The 25,125-nt window shown below is 33.3% G+C and overlaps 1 protein-coding gene and 1 long non-coding RNA gene across 2 annotated transcripts in view; one reads left to right on the plus strand and one right to left on the minus strand.

Moving 5' to 3' along the window:
* The window catches only part of LOC108366602 (probable myosin light chain kinase DDB_G0271550), a 47,554-nt gene extending 39,087 nt beyond the window's left edge, over positions 1 to 8,467 (plus strand). The window contains exons 2-7 of the mRNA XM_017621051.1: positions 644 to 822; positions 894 to 1,178; positions 1,251 to 1,341; positions 3,244 to 3,380; positions 3,465 to 3,562; positions 7,283 to 8,467. Coding sequence (XP_017476540.1) covers positions 644 to 822; positions 894 to 1,178; positions 1,251 to 1,341; positions 3,244 to 3,380; positions 3,465 to 3,562; positions 7,283 to 8,293 — 1,801 coding nt within the window. The 3' untranslated portion in view covers positions 8,294 to 8,467. The remainder of the gene's footprint in view (positions 1 to 643; positions 823 to 893; positions 1,179 to 1,250; positions 1,342 to 3,243; positions 3,381 to 3,464; positions 3,563 to 7,282) is intronic.
* A 6,421-nt stretch (positions 8,468 to 14,888) lies between these two features.
* Positions 14,889 to 25,125, minus strand: part of LOC108366604 (uncharacterized) — a 24,954-nt gene continuing 14,717 nt past the window's right edge. The window contains exon 3 of the long non-coding RNA XR_001848109.1: positions 14,889 to 14,962. This is a non-coding gene — a long non-coding RNA (uncharacterized LOC108366604). The remainder of the gene's footprint in view (positions 14,963 to 25,125) is intronic.

Genomic DNA, 25,125 nt, shown 5'->3' on the forward strand with positions numbered 1-25,125 from the left:
ACACTCGCACAACTTCGCTCCGGCTACTGCAGCAGGTTAAACTCCTACTTGAGTAGGCTGAATGAGGATGTGCCGAACGAATGTCCGGCATGCGGAGAGACCCCACATGACTCGAAACATCTCTTCGCATGCCCGGCAAACCCGACATCCCTAACGACCTTGTCCTTATGGGCAAACCCCGCAGAAGCTGCACGCTTCCTAGGGTTGCCGTTAGTGGAACTTGACGACAACGACTGAGATACCAACCGATCTGGGCGGGGTTGTTGTAGCCGCTACAACAACAACAACAACAACCATTTTATGCAAACATGATTCTACTTACATAGCCAGTATATATTTTAAAAAGCAGACAAATCGGCCCGTAAATACGTTAGATATAAAACTTTTATTTTTTTTGTCGTGGTGGACCTTCCGGTGGAAACACCCATATATGTTATTTAGACTAAAGAGCACAAATATACAGGGTATGCACATCAAAATTTACAGACAAATATTTTTCCATATATGTATTCTTGGGACAGTCTAATGTATATGTATGTATGCACCTTTATACAAAGTTTTCTTTATCATTAAAGTAATTCAATGAGGCGTTTCCACGCATTTACTTAATACTACCTTTCCCTTTCTTTATTCTCCTTTGCAGAGGCATCAGCTCCACAGTACGCCGTTGCATCGAAAAAGAGACAGGCAAAGAGTTTGCCGCAAAAATCATCGATCTTGGCGCGGCTACCGAAGCCGGCGAAACAAATCCATATCATATGCTTGAAGCCACAAGGCAAGAAATTTCAATACTCAGACAAGTTATGGGGCATCCTTATATAAGTGAGTAAAAAAGTTTATATCTAAAAATTGCAAATAATTTTTTTTTTTTCGTATTTTCAAACTTCTTTCAGTTGACCTACAGGATGTCTTCGAGTCGGATGCCTTCGTCTTTTTAGTATTCGAGTTATGTCCGAAAGGTGAACTCTTCGATTACCTCACCTCAGTTGTAACGTTGTCCGAGAAGAAGACCCGCACAATAATGCGACAAATATTTGAAGGTGTTGAGTATATACACGCAAAAAATATTGTGCACCGAGATTTGAAACCCGAAAATATTCTACTCGATGAGAACCATAATGTTAAGATAACAGATTTTGGTTTCGCGCGGCAACTGAAAGACGAAGAGAAATTAACAGGTGAGTGAGCGCATTCATAAGCGGTGTTATATTTCAATTATTTATGCTAACTGTGTCCGTCTCTCTTTTTAGACCTCTGTGGTACACCTGGCTACTTGGCGCCGGAAACGCTTAAATGTAATATGTTTGAGGGTTCGCCAGGTTACTCCAAAGAAGTTGATATGTAAGTATACATTCTTTACTGGGCTTGCAGGTTTACTTCTAACTTCGCGTCTTGCCTACCAACAGTAATTTTAAAATTAAAATTTTATCAGAAGCAATGTAAGTTTGTAAGATGGCTTCTAACAAGCATTTTTGCTGGATTTAATCACTTGAAAAATTTGGAAAATATGCTATTTTACATTCAAGTTCATAATAACAATTATTTCAATAAAAACAGCTCAATTTTTATTTTTATATTAAAATATCAATAATGTTGCCGCCACGAAGTTTCGCGCAAATGAAAATGTAGCTGTCAAACTACCAAATTGGTGGCAATATTTATCATAATAAAAGCTCTGATAACACGCTTCAACAAAATTTGGTTGTATTTTATCGCAAAAACGGGGTCGACCTGATCTTTTTTGATGCTGATTTGAAGTGCATTTACAAAAAAACTGTTGGAAGTGTCGAGAAATGGCAAACATCAAAAAAAAAAAATAGAATAAATTATAGAATTCGGACGCAGTTTTCCGAAGAAAAAAAACACTTATTATTGAAAATCCAATTCGCCTGATGGATTCTACCTCATCTCGATGAGTTGACTAGAAATGAGTGAAAAATTATAAAAGACTCAGTTCTTCAATAGCATGCACTTGTGTTCCCACAAATACGAAAATCCCAATCTGTGAATTTATTTTAAAAAGGAAGTGATTTCATGAACAAATCGACATTAACAGCCGTATTCTAACAAAGCCACAAACTTTAGCTCATCACTGCTGTGATTTGTACTGCGCCTCAAAGCTTGCCGCTGCTAAAAATATGCCGCTACAATGCAAATTTTTAAATTTTTGTGTATTTTTCTAGCACTTAAAATCGAATTTTTTGTGACACATTTCTCGGCGCACTAGAAATCACAACAGTGATGAGCTAAGTTTTGTGACTCTGTTAGAATAGAGGGGTAAAAATCAATATCCCAGTTTCATCATTAGTCAGTATTTTGACTTTTAACACTTTCCGCGTTTTGGAATGAAATCCTAAAACATCTTTTTTTTGTGGATCGCATTATCATCATTCAAGGTCCAGAAATAGTCAGCAAGCATATAGAGGTTTGATTTCCTATCATACAGATCCTCCATAGTAGCTATGTCCTGGTGGAATTGTCCGCCATGTTATTCGCTAGTGTTTTTTTTAGTAATTTTTTTTTTAAGTTTTCACCACTTTCTACTAAATCCATCGACATGAGGTAGAATCTATCAGACGAATTGGATTTTTTTTAATACGTGTTTTTTTTTTTCTTCGGAAAAATACCTCCATATTGTATTTTTAAATGTTTTTTTTTTTAAATATGCCATTTTTCGAAACTTCAAAAGGGTTTTTCTCANCTTCGGAAAAATACATCCATATTGTATTTTTAAATGTTTTTTTTTTAAATATGCCATTTTTCGAAACTTCAAAAGGGTTTTTCTCAAAGCTGGACGTGTTAGAAAAATTTTGTAAATGCACTTGATATCAGCATCAAAAAAACTATAAGATTAAGTCGGCCCCATTTTTGAGGTAAAATACGACCAAATTTTGTTGAACCGTGTAATTATTGCTTGCCTTGAGCAATAAGCGGGGTCTCCATTGTCAAAATATTTCCTGATAACATTATGAGACAAAAAACTGCTTGTGGAGACGCCCCGTTAGAAAAACGCTTTATGGTTGGACGCTCTTAACTACATACACATATATTTCATACAAAATTTGACAGTTTAATAAAACTTATAAAGTTTGGATTATTAGAAGCTGAAAATGGCTTCGAAAATATCGAAACATTTGGCTGAACACATAATTTGTATGAAATATATTTTCGAGTTCGAAGGCATCCTGCATCCATGTACACAGATAGTATTTATTCCCACTGCTTTGATATTTACCATCTTAGCTGGGCCTGCGGAGTTATTATGTTCACATTGCTGGTTGGCTGTCCGCCGTTTTGGCACCGTAAACAGATGGTTATGCTGCGCAATATAATGGAGGGCAAATATAGTTTCACCTCGCCTGAATGGGCTGATATATCAGGTAACAAGAAATAAATATTTTACAATAATCCAACATATACAATAATAATTATTATTATATAATTCAACTTTTCGTTACAAACAGAGGATCCAAAAGATCTGATTCGCAAATGTCTAGTCGTCGACCCAGCCAAACGAATTACAGTGAAAGAAATATTAAAGCATCCGTACTTCAATCAAATGGTAAGTCAACAGAAGCTGCTTAGCGAGAAAATAATTTATAGAATAAAAGCAGATTTGAAAAAAAAAACAATATTTAGTTAAAAACGCACATAAACTGTTTGCTCACCCCTCTACTTTTCCACAATACGAATTTCGCTTAAGATTAAGACGAATTATAGTTTTACCAATGTGTATTATAAAACGATTTTTCATAGCGGCGACTTATAGTTTGATGACACTCTTCCTCTCTTTCTGTCTCTATCTGCGTACACCGGTAAACAAGTACAATTTTTTAACTCCAATGCGCCATTAGCTTTTTAATATGTCACACCTATATTCTTTTTTTTATACACTCAATACTTTAAACATCCTTTATTAGCATAATAAATTTATTTTCTTAGGTATTTATATGCTATTTTTATAGAACATTTAGCACAGTATCTACATATAACTATTATTTTATTACATGACTATACGAATTTACATTTCTGCTGGCCACTTAAGTTGTCTTATCACCCATACCAAAGTTTGGTTTTTTATTCTTAAATTTCTTTTGAAAACTATATTCTTTGTTTTCTCATAAATTCTAACTTTGATTTTCTTTCTTTTTTCTTTCATTCATCCACCACTTGCAATTATAAAACGTTACGCAAAATTTACTACCGAATTCGGCCGTCGTACAAAATTTTGTGATTGCCAAAAATTTATACGTCACCAACAATTAAATATATTATTCGCATACAAATTAAAATTTCAAAATTTTTCACATTTAAAAAAACATTTATTGGTTAACAAATTTAAATCCATATAATAAATTCATCAAACAATCAAAATCATGTTCGTATTACTCGAAAAGTTATTCGAGCAAAATATCGATGGACTAAAGCGCAGCCTATCCACCAAATCTAGGAGAATGAGTCGCATCAATGACATTGCACTGGTAACGAAATGTTTCTGCATTATGAACAGAAACCAAAGAAAAAACAGCTACAAAAACAAAAACAACATGCATAGTTATAATCACAATAATAATACTACTTACTGTTACATAGCTAACTTTATAAATAGCACAACTACAAAGAAACAAAGAGTGATTGTGTTGATCTTTCTACACTACCAAATTTCCTATTACTTATTAAAATTAATCTAATAAAACCAATTTAGAGATTAACCACTTTTTTTATTGCTGCATTGACTGCTCTCCTAACTACATGCATTTGGTTGTATAGTATTAAAGAAATAAGGAAATAATTGCATTGCACACAGCCGGAAGCTATGAAAAAAAGGAAAGCGACTTTTAGTTTAGCATTTGAACTGACTTAAACACAAAAATCTTATTGCACTGTCAAAATGTCTTATTGCGCTGTCAAAATGTCTATCTCCAGGTTTCCAGGAATTTAAGGGAATACCTAAAATCTCCTAATTGGCATTGCACTTCATATCAAAAAGGCTATTCGATTCATATCAAGTAATAAAGCTGTTGTATTTACTTTTCAAACACTTGTTAAATCATTTTTTTTTAAAGAAAAAGTCCACAATTTTCTTATCGAACGCTGTGTGCAATGCTTTTCTTTTATTTCATGCATTATTTTTATCATATCTTGGAACTTTTTTCTTTTTGTTTTCTTTGTTGTGTATCTTCTTTTTTGTAAGCGTTTTTTTTTTTGTTATGTACATATATAGTTTGTGCACGTCCCATTCATTCAGTTTTTTTTGGGTTTTAGCTGTATTTTTTATCTTTAATGCTCTTTTGTTGAATAAGAAATACATTTATGATTTTTACGGTGTAATATTTACAAATAAGTTGAGGAAAGTCATAATTCACAATGCTGGACATTTGTTGGCAATACTTGGAGACAAAATTTTAAATATCGTTATGTTTGATTGATTTATTTTTTTATAAGTTTGTGAACACAGCTCCAATAAAATTTAGACGCTCCGCTCACACCTAAAAATCACAAATTGTGTAGTATTGCTTCTCAATTAGCTTTCAAGAGTAATTTGCTCAGTTAAAAATTTGTAAAGAGAATTTTCGGAAAATTATTTTATAAAAATTTATAAAAATATTTTGCCGTTTGCATGATGGATTAATTTTTTTAACCAGAATTTCGAATAAAGTGCATGTTTTTGCATTAAAATATGTATGTTTATTATATTATTTTACGCAAATATTTATTTTTTTTTTCAATTACTGAAAGGTGCATATATAGATTTTCGATTTAAAATTAGTCAACAAAATTAAAATTCATAAATGTATAATTGGCAATCCAAAGAAAAAATGTGTACATTATAAAATTTGCAAATACGCGCAAGAAAGACAAAGTAAAAATAACTTTGTTAGAGAATTTAAGAAAAGCAAGAAAAAAATATTCGGACAATTCCCTTGAACTAGAAAATTTCAAAAAAAGTTGAATCTCGCCTTAAAAGTTTCATATACATTTTGAAATTTAAGTCAAAGTGTCGAGACTTAAGTGAATTCCTCCTTTATTATACATATATAGTTGCACAAGAAACTAAGAAACATTTATATACAGTTCACAAATCTGTGATTTCGCAATCTGAAGCGTGCCTTCACATAAACCCTTTTTTAATCTAAACAAGTGAAAATCTCCTCAATGGAAGTTGTAAAGGATGATTTCTCAGCTATAAATTATTTCATTTGTTTTCCAGCGAAATCCAATACATACGTCCATACTGCTTACATATAATAACCAAAAGTATACGATGTGCAAAAGCCTGACAAAATTCGAATTCGAGACAACAAAAAGTTCATTTTAAGAAAAATTTCAATTGTGAGAACTCGGGCATGAATCACTAAATAATTTAAGAGAAAATACACGATGTCTGCATGGTCTGGACTCGCACTTAAATACAGTGCAGGCCACTTAAATAAGGTCCTCTTTTTCATCAATAACTACCAAGGCGAATTCATATAAGGTGGTAGCGGTAGAACAAGAAATTACATGTATTTTGCTTTTGCCTTCGGTACTAAAATGTCAATTTTCAACTAATCGTCGCTCAAGGAAGAAGATGGAAATAAAATTTTAACACTCTCACTTTCGCGCTCATTCATAAGAAATTTTGACATCTGTGTACCGAGGCAAATTAAAGCAGCTGTTCTAGCAACAGCACCTTATGCGAATTCGCCTTGAATAACTACCGTTGATTTGTTATTGCTACATCATATGGAACAAAAAAGGCTGCAGTTTTGATGAAAACTCATTGAATTATAAATTTTGTTTATAAAAATTTCGAAAATCGGGTTTACATGGTTTTGGTTGTATTTTTATAAAAAATAATGAGTATTAAAAAGGAAAACTATCAATACTCAGGATCGAAAGAGGGCGCTATTCAAGTGGCCGTCACTGTATTTACCTAAATCTAGACAAAAAGTGGCACTTACGTGCAGCACAGTTCAACAACTTTCCGAGTATTATTTTGTGCTGCAATCTTAGACTTAAGGATGTCATTTCAACGTTGGTTTCGGTAGGACACACGATAAGTCATTAGCATTTTTTACTTTGCGTCCTCGTACACCTTTCCCACCCAGTCTGAGCATTCACTCGTGCGTTTATCTTCAACCAAAATTAGAAACAGAAAATGTATAGCAAAAAAAAAATCAATTTGTATGCACATTTCCAATCGTCAAACTCATCAAACTTCCTCCTCTCTCTTTCTCTCTCACTGTGTCTTCCGCCCGGGCGTATTTTTTTCTCTCTGTTTATTTTCGTTTACTTGTAGGTTTTATGCCCTGAATCGTCTTCAGATGGCCGCACCACCTATCAGCTCAAATCGCAAAATATTCGCAACACCAGCAGCAATGGCAATCAGTTGTATTATACTCCAAGTTTTAGTAGAACTTTGACGAGCTACAATAGCCACAGCAGACAACATTCCACCAATATCAACTCTAATAACTCCATTAACATAAACAACAACAACAACCGCAACAGCATGACAAACTTGTACTTAAGCAAACAAGCGAATAATCATAGCATTAAGAATACTCCATCCACAACCTCAAATTTCAACACAACAACTACTTCGAATTGTACTTTCACTTATCCGCAGTACAATAACAATAATAGCCAAAACAATTATCCAAGCAATGGCAATATGTATGTAAATTCTACGGCTGGTCCGTCTATATTCCTATCAACAAACACAAATAATAACAGTATTGGCAATGTGGCGTCTATGCCAACGCCAATGCCGACGATATTTGCAACGCAGGAGCAACTAGAACAGCAACAAGACGAGCTGTTATATCAGCAACAGCAACAGCAGCAGCAAAAACAACATCAACAATTCATGCAGCAGCCACAACAAGCTTATGAACAACAGGTGCCAACAACGCAATTCTACGATCAAAACCAACTTCACCAACACCATCACCATCATTATCCGCATCATCCGCATCATCTAAAACCATATCTTCATTATTGCCAAAGCAAACATGGCGAAAAGCCACTGCAACTAGACCAACAAGCATCGCAAGAGCAGCAACAGAAACACGATACATATCCATTAACAGGTGTAGGCATATCATCATCATCATCTTCATGCACATTCGCTTCATCCAGCAAGCTAACGTCAACGTCAATGGCTACGAAAATAGCAGCGGCATCAACTGCGTTCGCTACGCCGGCAAACAGTTTTTCGCCTTGTTGTATTGAGTCCCTAAATTACTACGCACAGGTTAGGCGGCTTAATTCCCACTTTGTATCCAATTGTCTAACCATTTGTGGCTAAACTGATAGTTTTTTTTTGGTAGCGTAATTTTTTTTTTTTGGAATTATTCATGCGTTGTTGTAGCTATTTACTCACAATTGCCTATAGGTATACGAAGTAGCCTTAGTTTTTAAATAAATTCTAATGCTCGTCTGATAAAAAATTTCATGTTTGTATGGCATAATGGGTATTAATAAAAATATTAGTGTACAATTCAAATAATTTTTATTTAAACGATGTTCTTTTGTATACAAATTTTCGAATTGAAAATATTTGATTAGAAATTCACTTAAAAAGGGCTACCAGTCCAAACAGTTGAATATAAATCTACACTTTCCTCCTAATAACAACTTGGCTCGAACCGATCAAATTAAATTAATAACAACAATTGTCTAACGTCAAGAAATGTAAAAAGTTTTACATTAATGCTAGTTAAGAAATTTTTCAATAGTTGTAATGCATTAAATTACAAAAAAAAAAAAAACAGAAACACGCGAAACTCTCAAAAGTTGTATTAAAAATATTTTGGCTTTGTACATATGTACATATGTATACTGCATTCTACGTACATACATATGTACGTTTGTAATACATGTTTATGATATGAAGCTATTGGAGTTGATCCTTGAATATTGAATATTTTGTAATTATTCTGCCAGTGTCAACATTTTAGATTTGTTTAATTGTGAAATAAATTATTTTGGTTCTTCTATCAGCATACATTTTTGCTTCAAATCCTCATGCTTTATCGTGCTTTATAATTTTCGTTGAAATTGGTGTACGAATACATATACATATTTATTTAGACTTCTAGACTACATGCTACATACAGTTTTTGCTTATATGCGAAGAAACAAATCATCAGCACATTTTTACATACACGCGTATTTAAATGAGCCCATATCGGTATATGCACCTTTATTTTCGGTAGAAAAATACATTATAATTTAAAGTATAATTAAACTATTTAATAATGTAGTTGTAAATGAAGCTAACCTAAATTTAATTATTGTTATTCTGTTTTGATTTTCTAACTAAAATATTCTAGTACTAATGCACAAAAAACTTACATATGAAATTTGTTGTTAGAATAATAATCCCATCTTTCTCCATCGAACAGCAATTTTTAAATGAATACTTGGTCGTAGTCAAAACAAAAGGTACTATCTGGAATTTGTTTGGAAATTTGTTATTTAAAGAATAGCTTCATACTAAATTTCAACGCTCAATACTAAAAAAATATGAGACTTTTTGATATCTTTAAAAGTGATATAATAGCATTTCAGATTGTAATATTAAAAGTTTTTCGTGTCCTGTAAAATTGCAAATTTTCCATTTAGCGCCTTTTGTAATGAAGACGACGGATATGTACATCCTTTTGCCCGACACAAGGCATTTTTTAAATACATGAAAGAGCTTGAGCAAACTGTACTTGGGTACACATACATACATATACGTTTGAATAATTTTGTACAAAAGTAGGCACTATCTGCTTCCACGCATTTGCTCTTAGCAGCGACGACACTTGCAAAAGCCAAGTTGCACTCACCACAGCCTCAATGCATGAATACTACTTTACTGGACGCACAATGCAGTATAATATTTGTTGTTGGAATAATGTACTATATTAGCCGTTCCACAAAAACATTAAATTCTAGTATTTTGTAATAAACATGTATGTATGTTTGAGTGCGTTTAAATACGAATACACTGTGAAAAAAAAACAAAAATCTTTTACTTTTCTAAATTTGCATATCAAAACAAAAAAAAAAAACAACATATACGTTTTTTAACATTTGTTATTATTCCTTTTTTTGTATTCTGTTACTTTTTATGAAAATTATATGTACTCGTTCGTAATTTGTGTGTGCGTGCAACACTACTCCCCACTCCACAAAAATACTAAGTTCCTGTGCCTGCGTGCATTTTTGTGATTCAACAAATACTCCAATACATTTACACACATACGCAACTCATGTGTGTGTGTTTGTATAATGCATATGAATGTGTAAATATGTGCATTATGTAGCGTCCTAGTGCTACTAAGCATATAAAGACTGCTGTGAAATGTCTTACATTCAGTTGGTGTTGTGGCAATGAGAATTTGCTTGTGAGTACCAACAACAAAAACGCAACAGCAAAAGCAATAGAAATAAAGTATAGTATATTTGTAGTATATATCATTCAGCAAATCTTTACTTAAGCTGGTTTTAATTAATCCCACAACTAATCACAGTAATTCAATAAAATTTTAGCATAAAAATAATTATACGAAACAATTTTCTAATGGCATTTAAAAGTTATAATAGTAAACTTGTTAGTTGGTTTGTTACTTTTCTTGTCTTTTGCCCGATTTACATATATTTTTTCTTTATTAACACAGCAAAAACTTATACATATTTAACTTAGTTATTATTTTATCATTTTATATATGTCTTACGTCTATATTTTTCTTGTCCCCGTCGATTGCTTGCATTGAGTTTTTTATGTTTTTTTCCTATAGGGAATTCAATCATTAGTACTACACAGATCTAACCATTAACAAATATAGTCGAAGGTTAATAACTTAAATTATCAAACAAATCCTTATTTCAAACTCAAGATTGATTTTTGAAAATGTATGTGAGTAATTTAGTAAAACTTAAGTTTTTAAACTTTGACTATAGTTATTCCAGTCACGTAGATGATTCGACAACATTTTAAATGCATTGGAAAATGAGAAAACAAATCTTACCCTCGCTTATTTTAAAAAATTATCGAGCTTCGAGGCATCCAGTTCTCGAGATTATGACATACTAATATAATGCATTAAAAACAATTCTTTACTGAAAGCGTTTGCATCGAAAAATCACAAATAAATCTTTAAGTGTTCTATGAAGAAAAATTTTCTAACCTACNGAATAAGTAGTAGGGAGTAGAAAAGTGGGGAATGTAGAAAAAAACGAGATTGGAAAGAAAGTGTTGAAACTTTTGATATAATCAAGTAAAGCTATTACCCATTTTGCTTGCTCTTAGTGTTTAGTCAGCTGGAGAAGAAACAATTAACTTAAAATTGATAAGTTAACTTATAACAAAGTTGTTTTTTTAAGCAGCCATTTTTTTATTATTTCTGTTTGTTTGCACTATTTAAAGTGTAGTGATTTTATTTAAAGTTATTTTTTTTTTTTTAGAAAATAAGAAACTTTTAGTTGTATACATATGTATGTAGAGAAGAAACAATAATCATTGATTATTGCAATTAAGCAAAGTACTGTAGAATTCTTTTTATTTAGTTTTTTTTTAGGAGTTGTATAAAAACAAGACATAGAAGAATGTCAATGTAAAACGTTGAATACATCTTTAAACTGATATTAATGCATTGTTTAACACTTTTGCTTTAGTTTGTATTATTTATATACATAGTTTAATTTTGTTAAATATAAAAGCTTTGTATTTTTAAGAGAAGAAATCAGAAAAAAAGAAAAATAAAAGAAAAGAAGCGAAGACCTAAAGCAAATTATGCAATACCAAATAATTTTATGTAATTTAAAATTTAATTTAAAAGTTAACAGCGTAGAAATAGCTGTAAAAAGCTGAACACAGCGGTGCGAAAAAATATTGGAAGCCACATGGATTTTTAAATTAACTAAAAACATTTGTATGAGTATATTGAACAAGAAGTCTAAACTTCTTTTGAAATCTAAATGCAATTTTTATAGTTACTACTGTAAAAATATGTACGTACGTTGTGCTGAGCAGTTACGTAATTTTAGATTCCAAAAATTTGTTTAACCTAAGAAATAATTTAAAAATTTTTTAGTCATTTGCGTGTGCTAAGTCCAAATTAGCACAAAGTCATAGAGCACATAACTATACTCATCTACCGAAAATATGTCTTTTTTTGAAGAAAAAATAAGCAGAAAAAAATTTTTTTCTTTAAATGTGTGCCAATATGTATTATTTTCTAATTGGCGTCAATATAAAAATCTCAATATTGCAAAGCAAAGCCTAGAAACCCCAATTTTTTCGCTAAAAAATTTAGATTTAGAAACAAATTTAAGTAGTAAATTGATACAATATCAAAAAAAGGTCCATTCGCTGAACCAAATTAAACAAATATAACATTATTTGCATTAAAAATAGTAAAAAATAAATAATTCGCAGAAAAAATTTAAAGCAACTGTACCTCTCAGTACCTCTAGAGTTTTACGCGTATGAATATATACATACACACTTCGCAGTTTGTAAAGAATCCTTAAAAACGCCCAAACGCATGCACTGCTGCACTAAAACATTAAATAAAATCTTAAAAACATTGTAAAACTTGTATTTTGAACATCAACAAACCACATTAAATTTAGTATGTGCAAAAAAGTGAGAAAAAAACGATTTTAATAAAATTTACGTTGTTAAAACGAAATTTCGCCTTGTTTTCACTTCAATTCCGGTTTCTAGCGTACCTGCAGCTTGCGCAAGCCCTAGCTGGCTAGACGACAGCATCCGGTGCCTGAAGGTATGCAACATCAAATCATGTACGTGTGCAACCGGCGCGCTTGTGTGCGTGCAGTTGGATTTCCGGCGCGTCTTGCTGCCGGTTGCTGGGCGCCTGGTGTAAATTCGACAAATTGACTTTCGGAATTTGGCCGCGCTGCACAGGGTGATCCAAAAATTAAAAAAAAATGAATTTTTTTTTTGAATTTGCTTCAGAAAATCAGCAGTTAGTATATATAGTTTTCTACAATAAATAAAACAGTAATTTTATGAGTTTGAAAATACTTTTGCGGCATTTTATTTTTATTATGCAACTTTTTTACATTTTACAATTTTTAATGGTTATAGCCAGTTTCACGAAAGCAGGTTTACAACCAATTGAAAGCAATTTAAGTAAAAAAATATTTTAATTTTTTGAGTTTTATATGGGAATTTTTTGTTTTAATTTAGATTTTATATGAAAACTGGTAGGAAAATTATTTTTCATTTATTTGCCTCTGAAACCGGCAGTTTATTTTTGCATTTAATTTTTTTTTTGTATATTTTTAAATTTTAGATATTCTTTTGTTTTTTTTTTTGTTTAATTTTATTTCTTTTTTGTTTAATATTATTATTTTATTTTTTAAATTATTATGTTGGCAATCAAAATAATACAGTGGTTGAAATAATAATAGCCGCACCACATTTGACAAATTTTAACATATTATTTTTGTTGTTATTTAATTTTGTTAATTTTTTATAAAAGTATAGTTCATTCTTTAACAAAACCGGAGTAAATACAAGTTTCAAACTTTGTGTGATATTTAAGAAAAAATCAATAAAGTTTCGTAAAAATGTCTAACTTTTTAATTAGATTTTATAGAAAGATTCTGATTATGCAGTTTTCAAGTTTCAAATTGCTAAAAATTACGGTTGATTTTTTAGAATTCTTTTTGTCACATTTGCTTCCATATAACAAAACCGAAACATCCTGGACAAAAAAAATTCTAAAAAATCAACCGTAATTTTTAGCCATTTGAAACTTGTACTTTGTTGCACTTGAATTCAATGGGCTACAAAACTGCATACCAGAATCTTTTTAGGAAATTTATTTAAAAAAGTTAGAAATTTTTACGAAAGTTTGTTGAATTTTTTTTTTTATATTGCACAAAGTTTGAAACTTGGATTTACACGGGTTTTGTTAAAGAATGAACCATATTTTTATAAAAATAACCAAAATTAAATAGCAAAAAAAATTATATGTTAAAATTTGTCAAAATATGGTGCGGCTATTTTTATTTCGACCACGCTTTTCTTAAGTTTGCGAGAAAAAATCAATTAGTGAAAATTTCTGCAATCTATCGGTGAAATTAAAAAATTATAAGCAATGTTTCTGTTGGTAGTTACAGTGGTCGAAAAATAAATAGGGACACGACAATTTTACAAATTTTGCCTTTTCTCTTCCGTTTAAAAGTTAAGCTCGTCATATAACAAAAACCATATTCAGTATCGGTCATATAAATTGCACCTCCATTTCAAAGTTTGTTTATTTATTTCTAAAAATGTTCAAATGAAATAAAATTCATTATTTAACCAAAACCATATAAATCAATCCTTAATATTTGTAGAAACCTAAAAAATGCAAAAAATTTTCATCTAAATTTCAAACTTTTTTCTCAAAAGTGTTAGAATTTTTTTGAGTATACACTTTTATAGCCCATTAAATTTTGGTACAATAATGTGCAAGTTTCAAGTAGCTAAAATTTATCGTTTTTTTACCAAAGGCGTTGCGGTTTTCTTCCACATAAAAATAAGTTGTGTTTATTCGTTATATGGAAGCAAATGCGGCAAAAAATTCAAATAAAAAGGGGTGTTAAAAAGTTAAAAATTTAGATGTAATTGCAGAATTTTTAAAATTTTTGCTAGATAATGAGCTATACTTTTATAAAAAAATAATAAATATAAAATAAATGAAAAAATAGGCACAATTTGTAAAAACATGGTGTTCTTTTTCCACTACTGTATGTATGTATGATGGTAATTTCCGGTCATATATTTATGGCTTATGGCATCTGGCAGTTTCATGCGTCTACTTCTGCATCACTTGTTGAAATAACTAAATAAATAGGAGAATCAGGCCTTGACTCGATTAGTGAATTCACTTTTCATTGCTGGTTCTAACACAACTTCCGCGTCTGAATTCATTTTGCTGTTCCACGGACCACATAATTAGCGTATTATCTAGAAAAATAAAGAAAAAAGAATAAAAACTAATTAGATTCTGTTTGATTCGATAAAAACTGGCATGTATGTGTGTATGTATGAAAATGGAAAAAACATCCGGGCCCCATGCCTAACACTCACGCCTTTAAAATTAACATATCGATTAGATATGACCAAAGTGATCAAAAGGCATCATAGCCAAAAAAGTAGTAACAGGAAGTACCTAGCCTCTATCAGTAATGTAATGAACAGCGCATTGAAAGTCATTCACCAATGGGCATCTCGAGCGGGGCTCAACCAGTACCAGCGAGCTGTCAATTAAAGACCACACAGAGTAATTGGGAGTAGTCTTGGATAGTAAGCTGCTGTGGAAGCGCAATGTTGATGAAAGGGTCAAGAAGGCCAGTAATTCCCTTTATGCATGTAAAAGAGTGCTGGGAGTCACTTGGGATCTGTCACCTGCTCTGACGCATTGGTGCTACAGAGCAATAATCAGCCCAATACTGCCCTATGGCGCTTTGGTGTGGCTTAATGCTACGAAAAAGTCATCATATTTCGGGCCAATGGAGAAGGTTCAGCCACTCGTAGCACTGTGCATCACGGGAGCGCTGAGGTCCACTCCAAAGGCTGCTCTTGAGATGATCCTCAGTTTACCGCCCCTTGTCCTACTCGCGGAAAACCGTGCTGCTAAATCCGCAGGTAGATTGACGACCATGGTGGAATCCATTTTAGAACCTTTGGGCACAGCTCAATTTGGGCGGAAAGCACAGGCAGCCCGCTTTAAGTGGGAACGAAGGTTTCGCACAACGATTGAGGAGGAGGGATGGCGCAAGGGAATTAAACCTAGCCCTAGATCCCTAAACATTTTCACGGACGGCTCTAAATCGACAATCAATTCAAAAGTAAATCTATACGTAGATTGTCAGGCGGAAATTAAGGCAGTTACCTCATATAACCTCATAAACGTCCTTCACAGCCATTGGCAGGATGGCCGCCAACAGAAGGCTGCATATCTATTGGGCGCCCGGCCATAAGGGAATAGAGGGCAATGAAATAGCAGATGAGACTGCCAAGAATGCCACCAGTCTAACTCTCGTGCAAACAAACTACATTCGTAGACTCCACTTCAACAGTTGTACAACGAAATAGACGATAATATGATTAGGCAGTTCAGGACTAGATGGAATGAGTTAACCACTAGCAAAACGGCGGAAGCAACTATACTCGCTTCTTGTTACGGCTATCAAAGGAAGACTGCAGAGTTATTACCGGATTGCATAAAAAATGGGTATCCCTAGCGTAGACAGGTGCAGGAAGTGTCGTAAGCGAGAGTCCAGGGAAACCAGGAAAACCTTGAAGTATCTTCTCTGCCGATGTCCTGCACTGTCAGAAACCCGACTAAAATGCTTGGGAACCCTACCAATTCGAGAAGTTGGAGGACATTTCAAAAGTAGGGCTGAAATTTCTACTTAAATTCGCAAAAAACGTTGCATCCTTTGTGAAATTTACACTAACGCGTAAAAACGAGCACCAACCTACCTAACCTAGGACCTACCGGTCTATGTGCGGCTCAACGCCAGCCAGATTATCCCCACCTCATAAAATAAGAGTGTGTTATTAGGGAAAAAGTGTGAGTGTATTAAAAATTGAAAGAGGAGAATTTAATGTCTAATGTCCCGGTAAGTCAGGAGTCTTTACGTGTCAAAGTGCAAGATAAATTTTTTGGCCTAAAACCCCAATGCAGATTTTTAAAAATGCGAGCAGGTTTTGACTGAGAAAAATACAATTTCATCATTATTATAATTATTTTGCATTAAGAGAAGAAAAATTAACTTAACAATCATCCCTATAGATAGTTAGATTTTTCACGTACAAAACCATTTCAGAAATGCTCCAGCCTTAAAACCATTTTCTGAACTATTACAGCAGGCAGTTGTGCACATGGGTATATTAACTTTGATCAATTTCAAAAATACGAAAACTGCGATATTTCAATAACTGAGGACGCTAATTTACTCCAAGTCAATAGTAACAACAATCTCCTAACAATAAATAAGACTGCTATAGACTTTTAGGAATTGGGCATGGCACCGCCCACTTTTTGACTACAAAGGTGTATCTCGGTAACCACTTTATCGATTTGTATCTAACTTGGTTCAATTATATCATTAAGTCTAACTCTGCATATTATCGGAAACGTTTGAAATCGGGAAAACACCCCTACTTGTCATGCAAGGTAGTTCAGAGAAAGTTGAAACGACGATATTTGATACCTGCGCCCGCCCGGTATATAAAGTTCGGTGTCGCCTGAGCTTATACTTCTTTATACGGCGTTTCCACGATTCGTAATTCGCCTTGCCAATTACCTACCGAATTACATAATTCCCCATACAAAATTTAGAGAGCGCATTACCTCATTTGTAGGTAATTCAGATCGAATAATATTTATCGGAAATATATCGAAGTTTTCACCGGCCTGATCCCATTCGCTGGCATTTTTTCTTGTTACAGAATAATATTAATAAAATACTCTATATAAATTAAAATTGTTGATTACTTAAATTTTAGCTCCATCTTCGATATTTGCAGACACAAAAATAATAATAAATAGCGAAGAACAAGAACTAGAGCTGCCAAACGAATTACTAATGTGTGCCGTGGAAACACGGTAATTCACGAATTACTTAGCGAATTACTTAGTCCCGATCCCGCCCATCCCGACGTTTTTCAGAATCGTACCGCGGGTCCCGTGGATCCCGAATTCTATCACTAAGAAAAATTCCCATTTCTTTCAAATTAATTTTGAATAACAAAAAAATAATGATAGATCTGGCATCTTCCGATTATTTTGTTTTGCTGTCCTGTTCGTTTTCGTCCCAATATAACACAAAAAAAGTGCATATTTCACACATCATTTTTAAGGAAATTTTCCGAATTTTCTGAGGTTGTCTTATCGGAAGTATCGGGGAAAGGATTTTGGTCCCGTCCCGCCCGCAAAATTTCACAGACCTTCCCGATACCGCCCATCCCGGCCAATTTGAAATCAGTACCGTGGGTCCCACGGGTCCCGATATCCCGCGCCCATCTCTAATAGAAACATGATACAATAAGATGTCAGGCAAAAGCACGCTCAAATTGCAAACATTTAAAAACTGTGCAAATTTTTGAGTTATGACCCGTTACAAGCCGCCTTCAATTCGCCAACACTTAGCGAGTGGCGAAACAACCAAACCCGCCGGATTAATAAGTGCGCGACAAATATTGTTATCGATAGCAGAATTCAGCGATATGATTTCGATTAACATATCGATACTGGTAAAAAATTGAAATCGATTTCACCGATTATCGATTTTTTTGCGATAAAGAATAATCGATGAATATATCAATTATAAACACATTTCTCCACGTAATCGTTAACTAATATTATCGATATCTCTACAACAAACATTTTGACTTTATAGGGGTTCCGCCAACATAAATCTACAACAAACATTGCAATATAAATGCCTGAGATTGCTTTTCGGCAGGTGTTTATTTTGCATTTGCCCTACTTTAAAACGCCAACAGCTCCTCAATCGACAAATAACCTAATTCACATATGCATGCACTTTTATACATATGTACATATCTAAGAAGAAATACTTGGTCCCAGTTATATATGCATATAAGCATTTACATATATACAACGCATACATATGTATGTACAAATGAATACAACCTTGTTCGCACGGGGTTCAGCGCCAGTCTGCTGTGCTCGCTGTCTATGTTGCAACAAAAAGAGTAGCGGTTTTTTTTTTAGAATTTATTTCCCTGCATTTCACCGCAAAAGAGAATGTCAGCTATAAACGGAAAAACAAGAAAGGAAAATTTCGTTCATGGCCATTGCCAGGTGATGTTTGTTGTGCTGTGCTGGGTTGTGTTGTGATGCTGTTTGCTAGCATCGAGAAGTGGTTATTTGGCGCATGCGCAAATGTTCTTTAGCACTGATACGGTGCAGTCGAGTTTGGCAAAAGTAAACGCACGCATGCGCAGTTGCGCGAAAAAATTTGGTGAGAGAAAATCAAAATAACGGCAACAGACTAGATATTTGAATTAACGGAATCAAAAAAAAAAAGAAAACGTAATTTAAATAATCAAAGATGTGTCACGTATGAAAATGTGAAAACGAATGAAATTAGTGCGAAAAAGAAGTTCGAAAAAAGTTAATTTGAAAGTAAAGCATTTAAACACTTTTTATAAGATACATAATGCGTGCAATATATCCATGTACATACAACGTATGCTCATAAATCACAAATTCCTCTAAAAAGGCTCTAAAACCCGAATTTACAACTATAGTCAAAGAAGAAAAGTGTTTTGAAGTTTGATTAATTTTCGTGAAATTTTTTCAAGCTTAGAAACTTTTGTAAATGTGGTTTCTGTCAAAGAGTGAATCATATTTTAAATGAAAATTATTTAAAATAAATAAATAAACCTAAGTTGCAAACAATATTATTTTGAGTTTTGTTGCTAAATCTTTGACTATAGCTTTATGTGCATACATATGCATGTGAATATATTTGGAAGGCTTGATGCATTAAGAAATGTGTTATACCGTTCGCGTTCGTCTCCCTTTAATCGCCATCTTGAGCTCCGGTATGGTGATTTTGCTTCTTCCAAAAAAAAAAAAACGTTGCCCTTCTACGGTGCAAAATGTGTTTGATGTTACACTCAACCCTGTGAAAGGATATGTCTTTTTCCTTCTTTTTTTTGTCTAGCCCATGATTTTTTTTAAGTAACCATCTGATTTTCAGGGCAACCTTCTCCCCTGACAAAGCTTCATAGAGCAGAGAATGTGAATTTTTTTCCTTACAACAAGACTGTGACATTTTAAGAAACTAACACAAAATTTTGCCTTTATTTTAGAATCGTACATGGAAAGAGAAAGGGGCAATCAAAAGGCGAAATTTTTTGGTAGAAACAAAAACAACATTAGAAAAATGAAAATGCATGAAAATGTTATCCGACTTTAAATAATGTAAAAAATCTTTTGTTTAAAAACTTAATACACATCTATTTCATAAATAGCCCGTAACATAAATACATACATTGCCGGAAAAAAGTATTGGCACAGAGAATGTTTCTCAATGTACGAAAAGTTTTTTATTCTAATTTCTTTTCGATAATTTTTTATAAAAATATAGTTCATACTACAATAAAAAAACATAAAAATAAAACCTCTCAACTTTGTGCAAAACTCAGGAAAATTTAATAATTTGGCGTACTAATTTGCAACTTTCTATTCTATAGCCCATTCAATTTTAGTAGTAAAGTGCAAATTTGAAGTTGCTAAAATAACAGTTTCTTCCATACAAAGCAGCTATGTTCGACAATAATTATTTTTTTTTGTATGGAAAAAAGAAAAGAATTGAGTTATTTATTTTTAGTGATGGTTACATAAAACTTAGAAATCGTTTGGTATTTTTGTTAAAGCAATTTTATACATTAGTTATCGTTCTATGTTAAAAAATAACATTCGCTGTTGTACAAGTGCCGATGACAAGTGATCACATTCTAGAGTAAAATGTCCTATCAGTCACAAGGGAATGGTCTTAAAATTTATCATAAATTTTCATACAAAATTGTCAAAAAATGCAGTTTTCACTAATTTTAATTTAATACTTTGGTAGATTCGAACATTAAGTACTATTTCGCCAAACGGCCTTCCTTCTTCCCCTTTCTATCGTGCTTCGTAAGCTTCCAAAATACAACGGGAGCTTCGAAACGAGCTGCCACTACGTATAGCACCTTTTATAATTGCATCATGGCTGGAAGCTTTTGCTCAATTTTCCAATTTCGCATGAAAAATATTTTTGAGTTTTGAGTTCTATTGAATTTCAGGTATCGCTACTAATTATAAAAATTATTAAACAAAGATAATTTGTCTTGATGCATTGTGGAACGATCTTCCGTCATCACTTGTCAAATTTGGTTGGGAGACAAACCGGTTTCGGCGTTGTGACGGAGAATCGTTCCACAATACATCATACTCCTTACCCTGTCGGAAACACAAACAACCAAAAAGAAATAATTTGTCTTATTAATATCACGTACAAAATTAATATGTAACTCAAATTTTAATATTTTTATTATTTATTGATTTGTTTATTTTAAACAAAAGTTCCAATTTTCAATCTTATAAAAGTTCAGGCCTTAACAAGTACATTTTTGAGTTATAATTTCAATCAAGCAATACATAAACTACGATAAATGAAAAAGTTATTAGCAAAGAAAAAAACCGGTGAAATATGTAGTTCACGGCTGTATACATTTCAAACTGGCAATACAATCAGGTAAGTTGTTTTGTTAATTTTAATAAATATTTTTCTAACCATCTTCAATAATTATTTGGTACCTGAGGGGTGGTCCCATACTAATTTGGTTTAGTTCCGAACATTGAATAATGAAAAAATTATGTAATGGCATTTGTAATTTTTAACCGACTTCCAAAAAAGGAGGAGGTTATCAGTTCGTCGGAATATTTTATTTTATTTTTTTTTATGTATGTTACCGCATAACTTTGGACCACGTCAACCGATTTCGATAATTCCTGCATCGGAAAGGTAGTGTCTCAGGGGTGGTNACCACGTCAACCGATTTCGATAATTCGTTTTGCATCGGAAAGGTAGTGTCTCAGAGGTGGTCCCATACTAATCTGGTTGAGATCCGATCAGTGGATCATGAGATATACATATATATATATATTTTTTTTTTTTTATATGGGAGTTGAAGTCAGTTTTTTTTTTGCTAAAAATTACTTGTTTTTATGAGCATTGAAGTCGGTTCTAATTTTCGCTTAAAAACTAGTTGTTTTTAATTATCGATATTACGAAAAAACAGCAATATCTGCCTACATAAACTTCCATGCACTTGAATAGGGTCAAGGTTTTTTCGCCTTTTTCTGGGCTATTTCGTATCTGTTTTGTTAGAGAACTTTATTTTAATTAAAAAATAATACACATTAAACATGGGAGTGTATGTGTGCATAGTGGCGACAATTTAGGTTGGTCCATTTATATTAAATAAAACACTTAAAATAGAACTGGAAGTTGGAATCTTTATTACCACCCCAAAGAAAAACTTCAAACTTGCACTTTATTATACTAAAATTGAATGGGCANATCCATTTATATTAAATAAAACACTTAAAATAGAACTGGAAGTTGGAATCTTTATTACCACCTCAAAGAAAAACTTCAAACTTGCACTTTATTATACTAAAATTGAATGGGCAACAAAACTGCATACTCGCGAATTTTCTAAACATTCTTATTTAGAAAAGTTTGAAATTATGATAAATAATTTTGGAAGTTTGATGATTATTTTTATTTAGTTTTGAAACTCGGCAAATTCATCCACCTTGTTAGCACTATGTGCGAAGATATTTTAAACATCTCTGGCAAGTTTTTCGACTTCAGCGGGAAGTTTTTTTACACGATTGGAAAAGCATTAAAATTTAAAAATAAGTGTCCCCCCAAAATTAATCGAAAAATGTATCACTTTTAATCCACTTGGATCAAAACGGTCACACTGGCGCCACCTTCATTTTCTGCATCGTGGATAAATAAGTAATGTTTTGCGTTCGCGTACTTTTTTGTTTTTTTTTCTCTTTGAGAGCGAATTCTCGGAAATTAAGTTAATGGCAAGTTACTGGATAATTTTTTATAAGAGAACACTAGGGCGGGTCGAAAATTAAATTTTTCTCAAATCCTTTGGTAATAGTGAAAATATATGGTAACTGGAGGTCAACAACAAGCCTGTAAAATATTAGTTGTTTATTTTGATTGCAAGAGCCCGTGCATCGACCCCCATAGGCACAAAGCACACTGGTCGAATAAGACGGATTCTTGTTAAAAATTCAGTGTTCAGCAAAAAGGTTTGGTGGATATTATTAGATAATGCACCTGTAAACGCAAACGACTTAATCAAATATCATCTCTGGCAGCAATTTAATTTATGATTACTCTGAAATTTATCGGTTTTTCAACCAAATTGTAATTGTTCTTTACTACTGAAGACCTATATTGATATAAATTAATCGATAAACGGTTTTTTTTGTTGTTCCATTTTACAACGTGTTTTCACTTATTTGACGAAAAATGCCATTGAATTTGACAGAGTGAAAACCAGCCTTTAGACTTCACTTCCTATCGTAGAGTTTTCGTAGTTGCTGATTTAATTTATCATTGCAATGCTGAGTAGCGTGTGTGATAAAAAAAAACAAATGTGCATAATATATTTCAGCACCCCGACTTTCAATGCTCTACGTTAACCTAAATACTAAGGACATACCTACATACATACATATATCNCAAATGTGCATAATATTTTTCAGCACCCCGACTTTCAATACTCTACGTTAACCTAAATACTAAGGACATACCTACATACATACATATATCCCTAATTCTGATGGTGGTAACCATTATGCGCGCTCGACAACTGACAGACGCAATAATGCAACTAAGGTGGCAAGAAAACTGCAGACGCAAAAGGAAATTTCGTGGAGAGAACTAATTTTTAGAAGCTTCCCATTAAAATTGCAAATAAATAAGCAAGACTGTTGCAATGCTAACAGCCATATAAAAAAAACTACATAACAGACAGACAGTTTCAGCAGGCAGCAACAAACAACGGCACAAGACAACAGCTGACAAGCACAATTGATTCGTTACCAAGGCGGAAAAGAAGAAACTGACGGCAAGTAAATGATGCAGCTACAGAATTGCCTTGCACTTTTTCCCCCACCAGCACTACACTCACAACATCTAGCGCCAAATACGGTAATGAAGTTAGGAAAGGAGGGAGGGCAACAACGCAATCACAAGTAAAAGAACTCAACCCTGTTGTAATAAAGAAAGGTACATAACAAAAAATAGTAGCTGTTGCCATCGACAATGACGCTGAAAAATATGCTGGCGTGAAAATTAGTAGCAGAAGTTGTTGGTAAAAAAAAAAACAATAAAAACAAGTCGCCTTCCTTTGCCTTTGAAGCGCAAAGAAACCTTCAACTTTGGCAGCGCGACACGAAGGCCAGCAACATGTTTATAGTAGTTATGCATTTATGTTGCTCGCAATAACAACAACAATATTAGTAAAAACAAATGCAGCTATCAGTCAATGCCAAGCCACATTTTCCAGGAGCCCACTGACTTACTTTCAGCCACAACAGCCTCAACGGTTGCTCCACATCAACAAACTAGTCATTGTTGCTGTGCTTGCTGTTACTACTGACATAATTCGCATTGTTGTTTTTGCTACAGCTGTTGCACAAAGCGACCGACCGCCTTTGGTTGGCAGGAAAAATGGGTATCTTTAAGTTGAAATGCAACATTTGGCAAAGAAAAGTTGCGAGCGGAAAATTGGAATTGAGTTGGGAAAAAACAAGAAAAAATACAATAATAATGAGAACACAAAAATATGTATGCTGCTGCGGTGGAAAACGATTGCACCGGTAGCATTTGTTGTAATGAAAATCTGCACCAAACCGCAATTTGGCGAGAATCCAAAAAAAAGAAAGCTTTAATTTGCAGCTTTGCAGTTGATAGCTCCGTTGTGGTTCTGTAGTTGGTTTGCAACAATTTTTAAATTTACATTTTTTACTTATTGTTACCGGCTGCTCCTAGAATTTTTATTATCATTGATCACTTCTGCGCATTTATTTTATCAAATCGCGGCCGACAGTGGTAGCACTGATTTTCGATTAATAAACTTGCCCTATTTTATTGACGCATTGAGACAGATTATATAAAGCGAACTGCTCCGAAAGAGTTCATTCGAAGGTCACATAGGGTTCTTGTGATGCCCTTGAGTAGCTTCACTTTTTCATAGACACGATTCCTTGAAGAACCTGAAGAGTAGTGATGGCAAAAAGATTTAATCATCGATTAATCGGTTAATTGATTAATCGAAAGAATTCGATTAACAATTGCAATTCTTCTCTTCTTCTTTATTGGCGCTGTAACCGCCTAAGCGATTTTGGCCGAGTTCAGCAAAGCACGCCAGTCATTTCTCCTCTGTGCCAACTGACGCCAATTGGAAACGCCAAGTGAAGCCAAGTCCTTCTCCACCTGATCTTTCCATCGCAGTGGGGGCCTCCCTCTTCCTCTGCTACCACCAGCGGGTTCCGAGTTGAATACTTT

This window comes from Rhagoletis zephyria, unplaced genomic scaffold (genome assembly GCF_001687245.7).
Source record: "Rhagoletis zephyria isolate East Lansing unplaced genomic scaffold, Rhagoletis_zephyria_1.1 Rzeph_scaffold_02334, whole genome shotgun sequence".
In the NCBI taxonomy this organism is placed as follows: Eukaryota; Metazoa; Arthropoda; class Insecta; order Diptera; family Tephritidae; genus Rhagoletis; species Rhagoletis zephyria.